The sequence below is a fragment of the Lepisma saccharinum genome, chromosome 9 (genome assembly GCF_977018435.1).
Source record: "Lepisma saccharinum chromosome 9, izLepSacc3.1, whole genome shotgun sequence".
In the NCBI taxonomy this organism is placed as follows: domain Eukaryota; kingdom Metazoa; phylum Arthropoda; class Insecta; order Zygentoma; family Lepismatidae; genus Lepisma; species Lepisma saccharinum.
The window spans coordinates 67,491,255-67,512,497 of record NC_139237.1 but is presented as its reverse complement, the minus strand read 5'-3'; the positions used below and the strand labels follow the sequence as shown (position 1 = coordinate 67,512,497).

General features: G+C 38.8%; 1 protein-coding gene across 3 annotated transcripts in view; it reads right to left on the bottom strand.

Moving 5' to 3' along the window:
• The window catches only part of corn (microtubule-binding protein cornetto), a 162,598-nt gene that overhangs the window by 13,543 nt on the left and 127,812 nt on the right, over positions 1-21,243 (bottom strand). For all 3 annotated transcript variants that reach the window (XM_083128334.1, XM_083128335.1, XM_083128336.1), the window contains 2 exons: positions 18,730-19,319; positions 17,189-17,381 (listed from right to left, as the gene is read on the bottom strand). In XM_083128334.1, coding sequence (XP_082984460.1) covers positions 17,189-17,381; positions 18,730-19,319 — 783 coding nt within the window. The remainder of the gene's footprint in view (positions 1-17,188; positions 17,382-18,729; positions 19,320-21,243) is intronic.

Below are 21,243 nucleotides of genomic sequence, written 5' to 3'. Positions count from 1 at the left end.
TTATAAGAATAACTTCTAAAATGTTTTCGACTCTATTTTCCTTTGCAAGTAGCAAAGTGACAGCAATTTTTTTAAAAAAAATAAAAGTTGTTGAAACGTTATTTAATGCGTTAACACTGTCGTCGAATAGATATTACAAGCAGACATTTTTTTATGGAGCCGATACAAGCGAAGAGGTAGGCAGTTTCGTTTACCCTGGAGGGATAACAAGAGGGCGGTCAATGAGAGTACAATGCAAGGGAAGTCTTTTTTTGTGTTTAGGACAAAGAGTGTTGTGGGGTTATCGCGGGGTCTGTTTCAGGTCTGGCGGAACAGGCCAGTGTTGTCACTTTGGATTGGCAGAAAAGAGCTAAATTGCGCCTAAAAATTGGGATTCTATTCTCTCAAGCAAATACATTTATTATAACCTGTTTATATGTTACATAGTAACCTTTTGTGTTGCCATCATAGAAGGGTCCCAAACAAGGATCCTATGTTCTATTATCACATAAAGGTGGATAGAACAAACTAGGATGCGAAGTATTCACACTGAATGAGATAGGTCACCTTTACGTCCAGGCCCGTAGCTAGAATTGGTCTCCAGGGGGGGCTCACAGGTTATCATGGGGGGCTTTGTAAACAAAGTCCATTTTTCAAAAGTTTAACAGTGTTAAATGAAGGTAAATTATGTGCGTGTGTGTGGAGGGGTGGTCATAAAGTTACATAAAATTTAGAAATATACAAAAACTTCGCTTGAAATCATCCCTTACTACACAATCCATACTACTTTTGATGATACAGATATTTATAATCACATAAAAAATTGTAAGATATGCAATCATAGTGCCTACAGTACATTCCACCCCTGCCCGAAGCAATGAAACACCCCTTCGTTCCCAAAACTTGGGATCTGTTGACCTTTGATGCAGATGCGGAGGAAATTTGCATGACGACGTCAAAATCCCAGATTTCTGTCTAAAAGGGAGGTCGCAACAGTGGCAGCAAAGGTACAGATAAATAATATAATAGCTGCTGTTCATGTTATGTGAATTTATCCTTCACCAAAGTTGTGAGCAAAATAATATGTGCTGTCTACATTTTCACTCTTCACTGCCAAAAAATTATACAAATAGTTTTACCTAATGTCAAGGGGGCTGACGGCAGTACCAGGGGGGGCTGATGGCAGTTCCAGGGAGGGCTGAGCCCCCCTGGCTCCTGCCTGGCTACGGGCTTGCTTTACGTATGTTTTTTTCTTGAAAGACCCGTAGTGGTCATCCTAAAACGTTACGAAGCCAGGTGACCTAATTGTGGACATGTCAATGTTTCCTGATCCTCTTGATTTCATTCTCCATATATTCTCATCGTCACGATTAACATAGAGCAGAACAACTGAGACGAAAATATCCAAAATTTAAAATATGTTTACTTGCACATACAGGTGTCAGAAATTCATTTATCTAGAAAGCCGAGACTGGAATTAAATACAACCATTCCTTTAGTTTGACAACAATGGTGTTTTCCTTGGTGCGAGTAAGTCTTGCTAAAAAAAAAAACTAAGTTGGCAACAGTAGAACATACCAAATTGACAGTCGCTGAAAGTGCGTAATTCTGTCATCTGCTCACGGCCCAAACATCATACTGACCCGAAAATTATGGAGTTCTTCTAGCCCTTTTCACCTCATTGCAAAATAAATAAATAAATTTAGAAAAAAAGTGATGAAGAATTGACAACAGGGCTCGAGCACTATTCGTTGGATTTCCGCGATGTCTCATGATTGGTAGTTCTTTCTGGAGGTGCGTGCATAAATCAGGAGTTGAAAAATACAAAAAAAAAAAAAAAAAAAAACGAAATTAACAAAAATCTAGATCGATGGCATCTGGTGGGCGGGAGGAGAACGCCTAAGACATAATTATCATACTGATGGTCGGTAACAACACTTTTGAAAACGTCACGCCACTGGCAAGTAAATAAGTCCTGGAGAGACATTGAATCACTCTCCATGACATAGCCCCCCTCCCTTTCTTTTAACAGATTTAAGCAAGTAATGGATATTATCGAACTTTTGTGCCTACCCTGCTAGCAACTCTACGCTTCGCCACTGGAGATGAGAACAAATAAAATAATTATTCGCTGAAAGAAATTACATACATTTGTACTGCAATTAATTCTGATGACACAAAAGAATCAGTTTTACTTTCAACCATAAAATTATGGAGAAACGTCTATGAAAAACCAATTTCATTCATAGATTTCCATAATTAGCTCCATAATTTTGGGTTTGACTTGGTTGAAGCTTTTAGGAGTGGACTGAACAGGAAGGAGTAATTTATCTTTTTCCTTGGTTTTTATTTCAGCTATTGTTCACGTTACAAAATATAATTTTTGCTAAGTAGATTTTATTGTTACGTAGAGAAAGTTGCAACGAAATTGAAAATAATAAAATGTTTTGTGTTGTTGTTTTTTATGTTACACTGTTTACGGTGTGAGGGGAGGGTGTTAATATTTATTTTAAGTCCACTGTATGCTCATATAGGCTAATTGAAACTGGACCTTCAATGGATTCCGAACACAGTGTCACCAGGAAGGCTGAAGTGTATGAGTTTGGTGAAAGAAATCTAGATGGTTACAATGTTACATGCCATGATATTTTATGGACTCAATCCAGAACATGTTGAAAAGTTTGTATGTGCAAGAATCACAATGTTCTAGCTTCATATTGGGTTAGTTACAATATACTACAGTAAAATTAAACTACATAGGCTGTTTCAAGTACTGTTAACCAACGAACATCCAAAATGGTAGAAACTAGAAATATGCTAAAGAGAGAATGTACACTCCTGCTCACATAAAATGACACATTTTATAAGGTTATAAAAATGTGCCACTTTATCTGAACATGAGTGTATATACAATATGTATATATAGGAAACATATTTTGTCCATAAAAATTGAACAAATACCCAATGATAACCCAAAAAGCATGTAGGAAGGGGGTCCATGTGCCACCTAGTTTGCACCTAGGGTGACCAGATACATATATTCAAAAAAGAGGACAGGGCATGGCAAAAGAGGAGGACAAAATGTTCATAGAGAGGACAGCAAGAAATGGCAACACATTTTCCATTACTCATAATTTAATGAATATAAACACAATCTTACCAACACCTTGCTCACAGACACTACTCAGATGACAATTTTCAGTAATTTTCTCTTACTTTTAAGCAACAAAAGCAAACTCCTAATCCATCCTTAACACTTGACAATTATAACTAAGCAAATCTATAATTTCAAGCACAGAATTTTGCTCCCTTTTCAATTTTTGGATAATAGATTGAAATATCCTCACAAGTGTAGCAACTGACCTTTCCGAAACTCATTTCCAAAAGAGCCAAATAAAATTTTTAGATAGATTAGATTGGAAGAAGAAATATCATTTTTAATGCCATATTGGTTACGTGCGTGTTACTCACTATCTATAAACAAAAATACGTTAGAGTATTCAAATTGGTCTACTTACGCTAGTGAGTATGTATTCTTATGTGGACGACGTTTCGGAAGCTTTACTGCTTCCTTCCTCAGGTTGTCGTTTTCAGCTCGGAATATCAAGCCATGTCAGAGAAGTGTCATGTAAGGATACTGGGTGAAAGGTTTGGGTTAAAAACACTTCATAGTGCTTGACCTATACAGAATTAAAACCTCTTTGCTAAAAACCCCTTAAAACTCACAATAAAACATGTAAAAACCACCGCTACGGTAAACTGGAGTGGCCGTTGAAAGCCTAAACTCCCTGTCAAGGTGAAGCGAGCGGGCAGATGGCGGCCCGCAGCGGAGTGGTACTTCCCCTCCCACGAGAGATCCCTCCCCTCTCTTTTTCTTCCCCTCGTCACCAATCCAAGGAGAATTCCCGTTCCACCTCGGCTGCTTTCCTTACTTCCGATGTGACATGGAAGCCCATCGGGGCCCTTTTATTATTCAAATTGTCCCACTTTTTAAAAAAGCTAATCCATACGTCATCTAAATTGCCCTCGTCCCGGTTCAGTTTATTTCTGTGTCCCGCGCATATCAATGCCGTTTCGTACACGTTCTTATCCAATTTACTATTACTTTTTTTGATAACCTCTCTTTTTATTATTCTATGCCCACTGTTTATTATATGCTCTGCATGCCCCGTTTTCGGATCCCTTTCTTTGATGTTCTTATCATGTTCGCCCCATCTAATACGCATGCTCCGGCCGGTTTGTCCAATATATTCCATCCCGCAATTGCATTCAATCCTATACACCCCTTTTTGTTCATCAGGGTTATCTCGAATTTTTACCCCCCCCCTCTTATAATCCGTGAAATGCTTTTCAATATTTCTAGGTGCTCTCGTCCCGCATTTCACACCATACTTTTTCACTGTTTTTTCAATTTTCTCAGTGAGCCCTTTATAGTACGGTATCCCAACATAATTAACTTTACTATCCAACCCTTCCTCCTCATTTTCCTCCTTTTCTAACCTGCTATCAGAATCGGGGTTCCCCTTTGAAATATTCTTCCTTGTTCTCCTAGCTAACACGTTCATTTCATATTCGGAAAATCCATTCTTCATTCCTACCTCTATTATCCACGATATTTCCTTTTCTTTTTCTACGGCATTATTGCATAACCTCTCAGCCCTTATGAAAAAGTTTAAATAAACATTCGATTTAACCCTACTTGAATGTTCCGATGCCTTATTAATATAAAGACTGCCTGCCAGGGGTTTGTGAAACACCCCTGTCTTTATCCCCTTTTCAGTTTTGGTAATACTTAGGTCCAGGTAGTTGATTTTACCCTCCACCAAATTCTCCCTAGTGAAGCTTATTCTGTCCTCTTGTTTTCCTAACTCCGCAAAAACAGTGTTAAGATCTTTTTCTTTTCCAACTACAAGGATATCGTCCACATACCTACAGTAATATTTTATGTTTACTCCCACCCTTTCCATAACCGCTTTTTCTAAGTAATGCAAGAAAATGTTTGCCGCAAAACCCGATATCGGGTTGCCCATCGCTAACCCTTCTTTCTGTCGAAAAATCTTATCGTTTACGCGGAAATAATTGTACCCGGTTACCAGAAAAAACCACCTGACATATTCCCATGCTACCAAATATATACACGCCATGGTCTAATAGCCATCTTTGAAGGCAGTCACCGGCTTTCTCTCTCGGTACACTAGGGTACAAATTTGTTACATCAAAGCTGCTAATTTGGTCATCCCTCCCGATTTCTAAATTTTCAATTGACTTTTTTACCTCAAAGGAGTTTTTAACGCTATACTGGGTGTTAACATTAATCTTCTTCATTCTTTTAATTAATTCCTTTGCCAACCCATACCCTGGGTGTTCATATGTGGGGATTATTGGTCTAAGTGGGATCAGTGCCTTGTGCGTTTTTGGAATGCCGAATGCTGTGGGGATATTCCCCTCCTTCACTTCTTTAATGAGCTTCTTCTTTTCCCCGCTGCCTAAGGTTATGCTGGTTTCTATCCCACGTCTAATCTCATTTCTAATTTTACTAATTGGGTTCCCATTAACCATTTCGAAATCATTATTTAGAAAGCATTCTTCTAACTTACTTTGATATACGCCTTTTTCTATTACTACCATCTTATTTTCTTTGTCAGATCGAATGAGATACACATTATTATCTTTGGCCCATTTTTTCACAGTGTTTAAATCATCCCTAATTCTCCGGTCATTTTTCTCTTTTTGCGTTCTATTCCCACCCCTGGAAACACACCCTCTCCTAATTTGACTCAACATGTGTTCATCAATAATCTCACGTACACCCTGCCTGACTTTGGACTTATCCTCTTTCTCGTCTAACTTCCCGATAATTTTCTCCGTGGCGATAACAACCTCCTCTTTCACAAACCGTTCATTCTTTACAGCGAATTTATGCCCCCTGCCCAACATATCACCCAAAGCTTTTGGGGGGTCTAATTTTGTCAGATTTAAAAAGTTTTCGCCCATACTATCGATATTACCCTCACATATTTTAGTTTTGTTAGTCTGCTTACCGATGCCTAATTTTACAGTTTTTCTCCTTATGGTTTCTAAATCTTTAATTTTTGCATTTTCGATGGTTCTAAAATGCCGCTCTTCGATGCGCCTCCATGTCAAATCGTCAACTTTTTTCCCTATCTCCAAATGTAAATTATAACATTCATAGTTCAGTCTATCCACCTGCCCGTAAGCCTCCCTTATGCATTTCCCTAACATTTCATGTTGCAATTCTAATTTTTGCGACCGACAGTTATTGCTTAAAGGTTGATATCCCCATTTTAAAAATCCTGGCAAAACACCCATCCTCTTACATTGTTTAAAAAAGCCTATCCTAATCAAGGTTTTATTAAGTCTTATCCTCAACTTCTCGAATGCACGCACTTTTCTCCCCGTATCGGAGGTCAATAACATATTGGTTACGTGCGTGTTACTCACTATCTATAAACAAAAATACGTTAGAGTATTCAAATTGGTCTACTTACGCAAGTGAGTATGTATTCTTATGTGGACGACGTTTCGGAAGCTTTACTGCTTCCTTCCTCAGGTTGTCGTTTTCAGCTCGGAATATCAAGCCATGTCAGAGAAGTGTCATGTAAGGATACTGGGTGAAAGGTTTGGGTTAAAAACACTTCATAGTGCTTGACCTATACAGAATTAAAACCTCTTTGCTAAAAACCCCTTAAAACTCACAATAAAACATGTAAAAACCACAGCTACGGTAAACTGGAGTGGCCGTTGAAAGCCTAAACTCCCTGTCAAGGTGAAGCGAGCGGGCAGATGGCGCCCCGCAGCGGAGTGGTACTTCCCCTCCCACGAGAGATCCCTCCCATCTCTTTTTCTTCCCCTCGTCACCAATCCAAGGAGAATTCCCGTTCCACCTCGGCTGCTTTCCTTACTTCCGATGTGACATGGAAGCCCATCGGGGCCCTTTTATTATTCAAATTGTCCCACTTTTTAAAAAAGCTAATCCATGCGTCATCTAAATTGCCCTCGTCCCGGTTCAGTTTATTTCTGTGTCCCGCGCATATCAATGCCGTTTCGTACACGTTCCTATCCAATTTACTATTACTTTTTTTGATAACCTCTCTTTTTATTATTCTATGCCCACTGTTTATTATATGCTCTGCAAGCCCCGTTTTCGGATCCCTTTCTTTGATGTTCTTATCATGTTCGCCCCATCTAATATGCATGCTCCGGCCGGTTTGTCCAATATATTCCATCCCGCAATTGCATTCAATCCTATACACCCCTTTTTGTTCATCAGGGTTATCTCGAATTTTTACCCCCCTCTTATAATCCGTGAAATGCTTTTCAATATTTCTAGGTGCTCTCGTCCCGCATTTCACACCATACTTTTTCACTGTTTTTTCAATTTTCTCAGTGAGCCCTTTATAGTACGGTATCCCAACATAATTAACTTTACTATCCAACCCTCCTTCCTCATTTTCCTCCTTTTCTAACCTGCTATCAGAATCGGGGTTCCCCTTTGAAATATTCTTCCTTGCTCTCCTAGCTAACACGTTCATTTCATATTCGGAAAATCCATTCTTCATTCCTACCTCTATTATCCACGATATTTCCTTTTCTTTTTCTACGGCATTATTGCATAACCTCTCAGCCCTTATGAAAAAGTTTAAATAAACATTCGATTTAACCCTACTTGAATGTTCCGATGCCTTATTAATATAAAGACTGCCTGCCAGGGGTTTGTGAAACACCCCTGTCTTTATCCCCTTTTCAGTTTTGGTAATACTTAGGACCAGGTAGTTGATTTTACCCTCCACCGAATTCTCCCTAGTGAAGCTTATTCTGTCCTCTTGTTTTCCTAACTCCGCAAAAACAGTGTTAAGATCTTTTTCTTTTCCAACTACAAGGATATCGTCCACATACCTACAGTAATATTTTATGTTTACTCCCACCCTTTCCATAACCGCTTTTTCTAAGTAATGCAAGAAAATGTTTGCCGCAAAACCCGATATCGGGTTGCCCATCGCTAACCCTTCTTTCTGTCGAAAAATCTTATCGTTTACGCGGAAATAATTGTACCCGGTTACCAGAAAAAACCACCTGACATATTCCCATGCTACCAATATATCCACGCCATGGTCTAATAGCCATCTTTGAAGGCAGTCACCGGCTTTCTCTCTCGGTACACTAGGGTACAAATTTGTTACATCAAAGCTGCTAATTTGGTCATCCCTCCCGATTTCTAAATTTTCAATTGACTTTTTTACCTCAAAGGAGTTTTTAACGCTATACTGGGTGTTAACATTAATCTTCTTCATTCTTTTAATTAATTCCTTTGCCAACCCATACCCTGGGTGTTCATATGTGGGGATTATTGGTCTAAGTGGGATCAGTGCCTTGTGCGTTTTTGGAATGCCGAATGCTGTGGGGATATTCCCCTCCTTCACTTCTTTAATGAGCTTCTTCTTTTCCCTGCTGCCTAAGGTTATGCTGGTTTCTATCCCACCACCGGGTACAATTATTTCCACGTAAACGATAAGATTTTTCGACAGAAAGAAGGGTTAGCGATGGGCAACCCGATATCGGGTTTTGCGGCAAACATTTTCTTGCATTACTTAGAAAAAGCGGTTATGGAAAGGGTGGGAGTAAACATAAAATATTACTGTAGGTATGTGTACGATATCCTTGTAGTTGGAAAAGAAAAAGATCTTAACACTGTTTTTGCGGAGTTAGGAAAACAAGAGGACAGAATAAGCTTCACTAGGGAGAATTCGGTGGAGGGTAAAATCAACTACCTGGACCTAAGTATTACCAAAACTGAAAAGGGGATAAAGACAGGGGTGTTTCACAAACCCCTGGCAGGCAGTCTTTATATTAATAAGGCATCGGAACATTCAAGTAGGGTTAAATCGAATGTTTATTTAAACTTTTTCATAAGGGCTGAGAGGTTATGCAATAATGCCGTAGAAAAAGAAAAGGAAATATCGTGGATAATAGAGGTAGGAATGAAGAATGGATTTTCCGAATATGAAATGAACGTGTTAGCTAGGAGAGCAAGGAAGAATATTTCAAAGGGGAACCCCGATTCTGATAGCAGGTTAGAAAAGGAGGAAAATGAGGGAGGGAGGGTTGGATAGTAAAGTTAATTATGTTGGGATACCGTACTATAAAGGGCTCACTGAGAAAATTGAAAAAACAGTGAAAAAGTATGGTGTGAAATGCGGGACGAGAGCACCTAGAAATATTGAAAAGCATTTCACGGATTATAAGAGGGGGGGTAAAAATTCGAGATAACCCTGATGAACAAAAAGGGGTGTATAGGATTGAATGCAATTGCGGGATGGAATATATTGGACAAACCGGCCGGAGCATGCATATTAGATGGGGCGAACATGATAAGAACATCAAAGAAAGGGATCCGAAAACGGGGCTTGCAGAGGATATAATAAACAGTGGGCATAGAATAATAAAAAGAGAGGTTATCAAAAAAAGTAATAGTAAATTGGATAGGAATGTGTACGAAACGGCATTGATATGCGCGGGACACAGAAATAAACTGAACCGGGACGAGGGCAATTTAGATGACGTATGGATTAGCTTTTTTAAAAAGTGGGACAATTTGAATAATAAAAGGGCCCCGATGGGCTTCCATGTCACATCGGAAGTAAGGAAAGCAGCCGAGGTGGAACGGGAATTCTCCTTGGATTGGTGACGAAGGGAAGAAAAAGAGAGGGGAGGGATCTCTCGTGGGAGGGGAAGTACCACTCCGCTGCGTGGCGCCATCTGCCCGCTCGCTTCACCTTGACAGGGAGTTTAGGCTTTCAACGGCCACTCCAGTTTACTGTAGCGGTGGTTTTTACATGTTTTATTGTAAGTTTTAAGGGGTTTTTAGCAAAGAGGTTTTAATTCTGTATAGGTCAAGCACTATGAAGTGTTTTTAACCCAAACCTTTCACCCAGTATCCTTACATGACACTTCTCTGACATGGCTTGATATTCCGAGCTGAAAACGACAACCTGAGGAAGGAAGCAGTAAAGCTTCCGAAACGTCGTCCACATAAGAATACATACTCACTTGCGTAAGTAGACCAATTTGAATACTCTAACGTATTTTTGTTTATAGATAGTGAGTAACACGCACGTAACCAATATGTTATTGACCTCCGATACGGGGAGAAAAGTGCGTGCATTCGAGAAGTTGAGGATAAGACTTAATAAAACCTTGATTAGGATAGGCTTTTTTAAACAATGTAAGAGGATGGGTGTTTTGCCAGGATTTTTAAAATGGGGATATCAACCTTTAAGCAATAACTGTCGGTCGCAAAAATTAGAATTGCAACATAAAATGTTAGGGAAATGCATAAGGGAGGCTTACGGGCAGGTGGATAGACTGAACTATGAATGTTATAATTTACATTTGGAGATAGGGAAAAAACTCGACGATTTGACATGGAGGCGCATCGAAGAGCGGCATTTTAGAACCATCGAAAATGCAAAAATTAAAGATTTAGAAACCATAAGGAGAAAAACTGTAAAATTAGGCATCGGTAAGCAGACTAACAAAACTAAAATATGTGAGGGTAATATCGATAGTATGGGCGAAAACTTTTTAAATCTGACAAAATTAGACCCCCCAAAAGCTTTGGGTGATATGTTGGGCAGGGGGCATAAATTCGCTGTAAAGAATGAACGGTTTGTGAAAGAGGAGGTTGTTATCGCCACGGAGAAAATTATCGGGAAGTTAGACGAGAAAGAGGATAAGTCCAAAGTCAGGCAGGGTGTACGTGAGATTATTGATGAACACATGTTGAGTCAAATTAGGAGAGGGTGTGTTTCCAGGGGTGGGAATAGAACGCAAAAAGAGAAAAATGACCGGAGAATTAGGGATGATTTAAACACTGTGAAAAAATGGGCCAAAGAAGATAATGTGTATCTCATTCGATCTGACAAAGAAAATAAGATGGTAGTAATAGAAAAAGGCGTATATCAAAGTAAGTTAGAAGAATGCTTTCTAAATAATGATTTCGAAATGGTTAATGGGAACCCAATTAGTAAAATTAGAAATGAGATTAGACGTGGGATAGAAACCAGCATAACCTTAGGCAGCAGGGAAAAGAAGAAGCTCATTAAAGAAGTGAAGGAAGGGAATATCCCCACAGCATTCGGCATTCCAAAAACGCACAAGGCACTGATCCCACTTAGACCAATAATCCCCACATATGAACACCCAGGGTATGGGTTGGCAAAAGAATTAATTAAAAGAATGAAGAAGATTAATGTTAACACCCAGTATAGCGTTAAAAACTCCTTTGAGGTAAAAAAGTCAATTGAAAATTTAGAAATCGGGAGGGATGACCAAATTAGCAGCTTTGATGTAACAAATTTGTACCCTAGTGTACCGAGAGAGAAAGCCGGTGACTGCCTTCAAAGATGGCTATTAGACCATGGCGTGGATATATTGGTAGCATGGGAATATGTCAGGTGGTTTTTTCTGGTAACCGGGTACAATTATTTCCGCGTAAACGATAAGATTTTTCGACAGAAAGAAGGGTTAGCGATGGGCAACCCGATATCGGGTTTTGCGGCAAACATTTTCTTGCATTACTTAGAAAAAGCGGTTATGGAAAGGGTGGGAGTAAACATAAAATATTACTGTAGGTATGTGGACGATATCCTTGTAGTTGGAAAAGAAAAAGATCTTAACACTGTTTTTGCGGACTTAGGAAAACAAGAGGACAGAATAAGCTTCACTAGGGAGAATTCGGTGGAGGGTAAAATCAACTACCTGGACCTAAGTATTACCAAAACTGAAAAGGGGATAAAGACAGGGGTGTTTCACAAACCCCTGGCAGGCAGTCTTTATATTAATAAGGCATCGGAACATTCAAGTAGGGTTAAATCGAATGTTTATTTAAACTTTTTCATAAGGGCTGAGAGGTTATGCAATAATGCCGTAGAAAAAGAAAAGGAAATATCGTGGATAATAGAGGTAGGAATGAAGAATGGATTTTCCGAATATGAAAAGAACGTGTTAGCTAGGAGAGCAAGGAAGAATATTTCAAAGGGGAACCCCGATTCTGATAGCAGGTTAGAAAAGGAGGAAAATGAGGGAGGGAGGGTTGGATAGTAAAGTTAATTATGTTGGGATACCGTACTATAAAGGGCTCACTGAGAAAATTGAAAAAACAGTGAAAAAGTATGGTGTGAAATGCGGGACGAAAGCACCTAGAAATATTGAAAAGCATTTCACGGATTATAAGAGGGGGGTAAAAATTCGAGATAACCCTGATGAACAAAAAGGGGTGTATAGGATTGAATGCAATTGCGGGATGGAATATATTGGACAAACCGGCTGGAGCATGCGTATTAGATGGGGCGAACATGATAAGAACATCAAAGAAAGGGATCCGAAAACGGGGCTTGCAGAGCATATAATAAACAGTGGGCATAGAATAATAAAAAGAGAGGTTATCAAAAAAAGTAATAGTAAATTGGATAGGAATGTGTACGAAACGGCATTGATATGCGCGGGACACAGAAATAAACTGAACCGGGACGAGGGCAATTTAGATGACGTATGGATTAGCTTTTTTAAAAAGTGGGACAATTTGAATAATAAAAGGGCCCCGATGGGCTTCCATGTCACATCGGAAGTAAGGAAAGCAGCCGAGGTGGAACGGGAATTCTCCTTGGATTGGTGACGAGGGGAAGAAAAAGAGATGGGAGGGATCTCTCGTGGGAGGGGAAGTACCACTCCGCTGCGTGGCGCCATCTGCCCGCTCGCTTCACCTTGACAGGGAGTTTAGGCTTTCAACGGCCACTCCCGTTTACCGTAGCGGTGGTTTTTACATGTTTTATTGTGAGTTTTAAGGGGTTTTTAGCAAAGAGGTTTTAATTCTGTATAGGTCAAGCACTATGAAGTGTTTTTAACCCAAACCTTTCACCCAGTATCCTTACATGACACTTCTCTGACATGGCTTGATATTCCGAGCTGAAAACGACAACCTGAGGAAGGAAGCAGTAAAGCTTCCGAAACGTCGTCCACATAAGAATACATACTCACTTGCGTAAGTAGACCAATTTGAATACTCCAACGTATTTTTGTTTATTTTTAATGCCGTGAACATTTCTAGCACTCTTTCAATTCAACAGCAGGGAAAAGCAACAGCCACTTTATACTTTATTTCATATTCGTTTCTTCCATCCTTTAAAAGTTGGATATTTTATTTCAAGATCATTGTTGAATTTACACTTTCACTTAGTTATTTCATAAAAGTCAATATTACTTTATAATCAAAATTCTCACTATGCCTTTCTGTATCACATATGTATGACTCGAAAAGAAACATGGTGGAGTGGTAAGCACACTACGCCAGGATTCCGGGTTCGAATCCTGGCCTGAGCATGGGTGTTCTTGGTGTCCCTTCATCAAAATCATCATATCATCCCTCATACTCACCTTCACGATTAGCCAAAAGTGGCAGAAAAATAAGCAAAGTAAAATAAACCAAATCAATCGAAAAGGAACCACACAGACTGCATGAATTTCAGGAGTCTCAGAAGGTGAAGCAACGAGTTAGAATAATAATAATGACTCAGGCGGGAAAGTGATAGTGTTCATCTCCCAGATGCTAGGCGAGCATTGATTAAATACTTAACGTACCCTAAGTAATGTGTCTTAAATGAAGATCGTTATGCGTGGAAGCATTATCTATACAGCACATTTGCTATGGTCGATGCTATACTTTTTCCAAAAAAGGAGGACATTTACAGATTTTTAAAAAATCCACCAGGATGCCGGACAGACACTTAACAAGGGCCTGTCCGGATAAAAGAGGACGTCTGGTCACCCTATTTCCACCCCTTCCCCCAAACAGACAAGTAAAACTTTGTAAATGAATGAACTTTTTACATTTTCCATGGATTTGTTACCTTTGGCATTGAAATCATTTCAGCTTCAGTGTTGAATAAATATTAAAAATATGGCATTCGGTATGCACAAGGCCTCCCCCCGGCCACGATTCAAAGGGTTCTTGTAATTGAAATCCCAATCACCATTCTTGAACTATTCACAGGTTAGGGGTGTTGAGGCTGTACAGGAAAACTTATGTGGTCATTAAGGGGAATATAGCTGTTACTCCAATGACCATAGCATGATATGCTCTTTGACCATCCTCACTTCATTACAATATAAGTACTTAAAAAAAATACTATAAAAATGATTACTTACAGTTCGTGAGAATATGTTTTATAGAAAACACAATGTTTCGAGATGCAACTGGTCTCTTCCTCACGTGCACTTCTTGGCAATCAGAATTACTTCATGCCTACGTCAATTTTCACAAAAGAACAAGGAATAAGGTGATAGTAAAAAGATCATGGTTAAAAAAAGGTATTTGTTAAAACTGCCCTTTGTGCACATAAAAACTCACTTTCTCACATTGCCAAGCATGAACCTCAAACCTAAAAACGACCATAAAAACATTTCTCCCATTACACGTTAAAACTCCACCTCAAGCAACGTTGTCTACATGGTAACTGATTTAGCTTCTCGCCGAATGCCGGAAGTTGCCAGACTTCCGCCCCCACCTGCTCTTCCTCTTTTTTTCCCCTCTTCTACTGCTACTTCATTTTAAACTGGAAATCTTTGATCTCGCGGGTCACGTTGATTACGGCCGGAGTGACCTGGAAACCAATTCTCCCCCCCCCCCTTGCTCTTATCCCATCGCTTAAACATCTGGATCCAAAATTCGTCTACATTTCCATCCTCCCTGTTCAATTTATTACTTCTTTCCTTACAAATACATTGCCGCTTCATACACATTTCTACCTATTGGTTTATTTTCAATTTTGACCATCTCTCTTTTCCTGATTCCATGCCCTTCTTCGATTACATGTTCAGATAACCCCATTCTTGGAGCTCCTTCTCTAATAGCTTTATCATGTTCTCCCCATCTAATCTTCATACTCCTTCCAGTTTGCCCTACATCTTCCTTATTACATTCACATTTTATTTTTATACGCCCCTTTTTCATTTTTCCCCTCTTTCTCCCCATTCTTTCCATCCTTTTTATATTCAGTAAAATGTTTTTCGATTGTTCTCAGTGCTCTCATTCCATATTTGATTCCATATTCCTTGGCCACTCCTTTGAAATACAAGATCCCTGTGTATTTATACTTTATCTTTTCCCCCATTCTCTTCCTCAACACTTTCCTCTCCTATCATTACTCTTTTCTTTTTCCCCCCTCTTTCACAAATCCTACGAGCATCCCTTTGTAATTTCCTCAAATCGATTCCCTTGTACATGTTCTTTTTTCTCATGGCCATGATCCATTTCTCTTCTTCCCTGTGACAACACAGGCTTATTGCCCTTATGAAAAAGTTGAGAAACACATTATTCTTAGTTCTCCTTGCATGTTCTAATATGTTATGAATATACAGGTCACCTGCTAGGGTTTTGTGGTATACCCCTGTCCTAATTTCCTTTCCGGTGTTAATAATCCATAGGTCTAAAAGGTTAATTTCTCCCTTTTTTGTTTCTTCGTTAGTAAAACTAATCCTATCATCTTGTTCTCCTAAAATCTCAAACATTCTTTTAAGGTTCTTCTCATCCCCTATAATCAAGATATCATCTACATACCACCCCTTGTTTGTTCCAGGGTGTTTTTTTTTTTTCAATATAATGCATGAAAATCCTGGATACAATTCCCGAGACAGGGTTCCCCATCGGCATGGCCGTATTTAGAGGGGGGGGGGGGTTAGTGTTCAACCCTCCCCCCTAAACTTCTGGCATGTTGGATTAATGGGAATTCAGAAACTAAAATTTGTAACACATTTTCAAAAAATTATTCGCAGTTTCACATAAATACAACAGAGAGAAATTCTGAAATGATAGAGCTAGAATTTTCGAACATTTTGAATTCTGAAACTTGAGCGAAACTGGTTTAATTCTCAGAATCGCAGCCCAGCCGCAACCCCTTCATTTTCATTTCTGCTGTCCTCTCTCCAGTAGATCAGACTGAAAATTCCCTTGCGATTGTCCCAAAATTCCCGTTCCAACTTTTAAATTCCCTGTTCGATAAGGGTTTAAATCCCCATTTACTATTATGAAATTTTAATTATTATTATTAATTAATAATCATTATTGTTATTATTTCTATTATTCAAATTTATTCCAATGCACATGGGAACAATTATGAGTGAACACCCCCAAAAAATTTTCCTGCTGACGGCCATGCCCATCGCTAATCCCTCGTTCTGCAAATAGATTTTGTCATTAAAACTAAAATAATTGTACCCTGAGCACAAGTGAAACCATCTTACATATTACCAGGCTACAATGACACTGACCCCTTTTACATTAACCATCTCATTAAGCAGTCTGCAGCTCTGTCCCTGAGCTGAAGAGAAGACCAGTTGAATCTCGAAACATTGTGTTTTCTATAAAACATATACTCACAAACCATAAGTAACCATTTTTATAGTACTTTTTTAAGTACTTATATTGTATTGTAACAACGTGAGTAAGTCGCACACGCCTTTTTTATAAAATGAGTTTTTTGATTGATTTAGTTTATTTTACTTCGAGTTTTGTGCATCTTGGCTAATTTGCGAAGATGGGGATGAGTGATGAAATGGATGAATGGACATTCACAAACAACCAAGCCCGAGCGGGATTCGAACCCGGGACCCTTGGCATCGCAGCGCGATGTGCTAACCACTCGGCCACAGGGTCCGGCATTATAAAATGAGTTTGATTGCTCACTTCATTACTTCAATCTTACAAGTCACAACCCCGAATCTGACTCAGGATCGCTTGATTACAAGGCAGCAACATTTAACAACTACACTATCGGTGAATCCCTCAACAACATTAAATTGTTAACATGCAACTTCAAAGACAGGCACATGCAGGTAAAGTTTTACATCTTTCACCCCAGCAGTTGACCCTAAGTATTGGGCAAAGGTGTTCTTATGACTGCTTACAATGTAACCTTCTGTGAAAATTACTTCAATTGAACCCCAACTTTACATTCCTGAATTGTACATTTTCCCACATTTTACATTCAGTCTCCATGGTCCAATAAAGCAACATGTAAAATTTTCTCGGATTTTCCATTTTTCTGCATTATAGGTTTTTCATCTTTGTCCCCTTAAACATATGATGAAGGTTCCATTGCATGAAGAATTGCATAAAATTAGTATTATAACATACCTCGACTTCTTCATGTTGATGAGTGAGTTCCCTTTGAGTGTCTTGCAGCTCCCTTGTTCTACGCTGCAACTGTAGATGAGAATCTTGTATTTCACCCCGTAATCTTGCACCCAGACGTTCCCATCCTCTCAGCTCCTCCTGAACTTCCCGCCTGTTTTCCTGTTCTCGCCTCACTTGCTCAGCCAACTGGACCCTGCAAAATTACGAACAAAAATCTTACTAATTTAACTTAAATATAAATAAAAGCAATGTATGTGCTTTAACATGCACAGTATGCTTTTATACAAGAGTGAATACACAGTTTACTGATGATCCATATATTGTACCAGAAACACCATTGAGCAAATCAAGAAGTAATGTCACAATATGAAATCACAAGTCACGAGTAATATAAACTTTCTGTTTCAAAAACAAAGTATTGTGGACTGTTAATACAGATCTATAGATAGAGCACTATTTTTTGGTTATTTTGCTCACTTTTCTAACTCTTTAGATTGTGATATGGGTGAATAGATGAACTGCTGCGATGAAGGGAAAATGCAATGAAACAACCATGTCTTATACAGATTTGAACCTTCAACCCATAACTTCATCATGCCACACTTAACTCATGTAGAATTCCAAGTTTGCCAGCATGAAATTTCTGAATTTCAAGCACAAAAATGTTGCAGTTATACATCATTTTCTCCTAAATTTTTCAAACCTTGCAAAAATATTTTGAATGCCTAATATTTGTCAAGTCTCGCGCTGTGGCTGTGCAGTCTAAGGGGTTTGGTTTCCGGCTCAGGACAAGCGCAGGTTCAGGTCTCCTGGAGGAACATAACTTTCGTCCTGAGATTTCGGCCTATGTATGGGACTAGTGGCCACCTACCATCGTAAGGAAATTGGGGAGCTATGTATGAGTAGCGTAATCCTGTCATGAAAACCTACAACAATGACTGGGGGTTCGTCATGCTGACCACACATCACCCTGTAACTAGTTGGTTGATCTCTTGGGGAGTGAGTGAGTGAGTAGGATCAGGTGGAAGTGAGGCCGGCAGTCTGTAGGTAGGCCTGGGCTCTCAATGGGCTGTTGTTCCTCGGATTATTATTAATATAATACTTGCCAGACAACAGGTATTCAATCTAAATTGCCGATGACTAAATAAGGAATTTTCATACTTGTTCCAAGCTTGCGATTGTTTTTGTTTTTTTTATTGTTTGATCATAATATTTACCCGTTTCCTGTCACACAAGTCTTTGTTAAAAGTTTCTAAATGCTATGGAAAGAAGACATTTTTTAACCTCTTTTTAAGTTAATAGATTCATAGTAAACATTAAAAATCGTAAGGGGAAACTAGGTTTCGGTCAGTTTGTTTTCAACAACACCATCTTGAGTGTATGATTTGTGCCATAGCTAAAGATTCAAATTGGCAAATCAAGTTAGTTTCCTATAACAATTTGTTAAGGTGAAAGTTTCCTTTTTCCAGGTTTATTTTAATAAAAACTCAGCTAAGAAGATTATATTAATGACAAATTAATAAATAAAAACTTATAATTACCTCTCATCATGCAATTCATCAATGCAAGTGTCATTTTCCAGTTGGATAATCCTGAGCACCTTCAGCAGCTTTGTAACAAGATTGTCCACTTCAATTATTTGATCCACAAGGCTTGATGTTCCAGTGGGAGTGTAGTCCCCAAGAAGAGAATCGTTTCCTTCTCCGTTAGATGCCAAGCTATTGTCTTCCTGTCCTTCAGGTACATCTCGACCTTCAGCCAGTTCCAGGTTATGTCTGTTCATGATGGCCTGAGAGAGGTTTTGCAGAGACTCGCTGCCGACTAATCTTGTGCGTGCTCTCTCATTGTTATTGCCGTTAATTTGTTCCGGGGAGGTAGGTTCAGAAGATATGGTTGGAGCAGTTGTCGATGGCGACATCTTTGGTGTGTTGAGTTTGCCTTTGTTTCCAGAAAATGGCGACTGGGCTGCTGCATTGCGAATAGCACTGATCACTGCCGAGACAAACGATGCTCCTTTCTTTGGTGATGGAGTACGTCTAGGAACTTCCGATTCGGAACACACTGGCTTCTTTTCCGGACTTGCTTCAACGCTGCTGTTGTGAGTGTATGCCTCATTGTGAAATATGACATCCTGCAGAATAACAAAAACACTCACAAAAGTATAGCTACTCGAAACATATGGGTACTTACAGGCAACTTTAGAAATTAAGAAATGCTTTTTCATAGTTGTATAAATATGCTCCAGCTTTGTTTCATGATCAGTTAAACTGTAGCTTTCCCCACACAACATTGCCACATAAGACAAAATAAGCTATCATTATGGGAACGTTTGATAATGCTTATGGTTAATTTTGTTTATCTTTCTGCCAGCCTCTGTGGTGGAGCAGTTAGTACAGCATGCAACAATGTCAGGTCCTGGGCTCGAATCTCGGACGGGGCATGTGTGTTCTTTGCGAGTGTCTTTCTATCAATTTCTTCATATCATCCTAATCTTTGTGATTACAAAGTAAAATAAACAAATTCACTTGTTTCTCTTTCTAACTTGGTTATTTTAAGTCACTTTTCTACCTCTTGGGTCAATCACAATGATGAAGATGAATGATGATATAATAAATGAGTGATAGGACAAACCTGCCTCAACCAGGGTTCGAACCCGAGACTTCTGACTTCGTACTGCATTTGGCAACAACTCCACTACGGACACTGGTGCATTTTGTTTATTATTGTGAATTCTTGAATAACAGTACATTCATAATAATCTTTGCAAAGTTTGTGGTAATTGTCTTTGTGACAGCAATCGTAACCAAATAAAGAGAGACACACACCTGGAGTATGACATTAGAAATTATAAATCCTTCAACTTACTTAGTGGGCACCTGTTAATAGAGGGACATACTATGGAAGAAATTACTAAAAAAAAAGAGTGATCCAGAGTGGGTATTGTAGGAAATCATGCCAGGCAAGATTAAGCGTTGAAAATAAAATATGTTTCTCGATAATATAAACAAGTGACTATCAATTATAAAAAAAAGTATACCAAAATGTTTTAAACTGCCATTTGCATCATTGACTACCAACCAAAGGTAGGAATGTTCTAAGATACCTGCAGTCTAGGCTGCCTACAATGAAAGTTCAAAATCATGTATCCAGACTCACCAACAGATGGCACCACATGGTGTGTTCATCATTGGTACTTTCCAGACCAGCAGAGACCTTTCATCTCCCCTCCACTCATTGTTCTAGCTTCCCTACATTACAATTTTATTCATGATGAATACCTTTGTTTTCATAATCGAATCATCGAACTTGTTTTTTTATAATAACTGCTTGAGGTATGTCTCTTACTTTGCAATCATCTTTATAATATCAAAGAATTCTGTAACTTTTAAACTTGTTTATCATCCTATGCACGCTTGTCATGTTGAATAGCAGCCTCAAGCATTATGGAAAAAATCTAAATCATGAAAAATTTGATCTGTACATAATTCTAGAGTATTCAGAAGAATCCTTGTACAAAGTGAATTTGCTGTTGCTAAATTTTCAAAAAAAGTTCTCCCTCAGATCCAGTCGAACCATAAAATTTGTTTCAAACTGAAGCAGCATGCAATAGTTGCTTGTGCATGCATGCCTGTACCAAAAAGCTTTTCAGTCCCTATCTTTAATATTTTTACCAAATTTAAGGTTTCAGGCTGATCTATCATCAAGATATTGTTCGTACCCATTCAATTTAATTTACACAAATCAAGTATCTTTATTCCTATTGCTACACATGTAACATATATGAATGGCTTATTGCAGAAAGGGACCTGAGTCACTTTTGCACAATTCTGAGAAAAACAAGAAAAATCGTATAATATTGAGAGTGTAAGAAAGAAATGTGCTGTTGTTGGCTCAAATTTTTAGCATAATGAATAGTTAATTTTGCAACCCTAAATGCGCCCTCGTGCAGTATGCTGCTAGAGACAGAGGAGATGATGAAAAAGTTGTGACTCCGATACCTCAAAAATGTGACTCAGGTCCCTTTCTGCAATAAGCCATTCATATGTAATATTTAA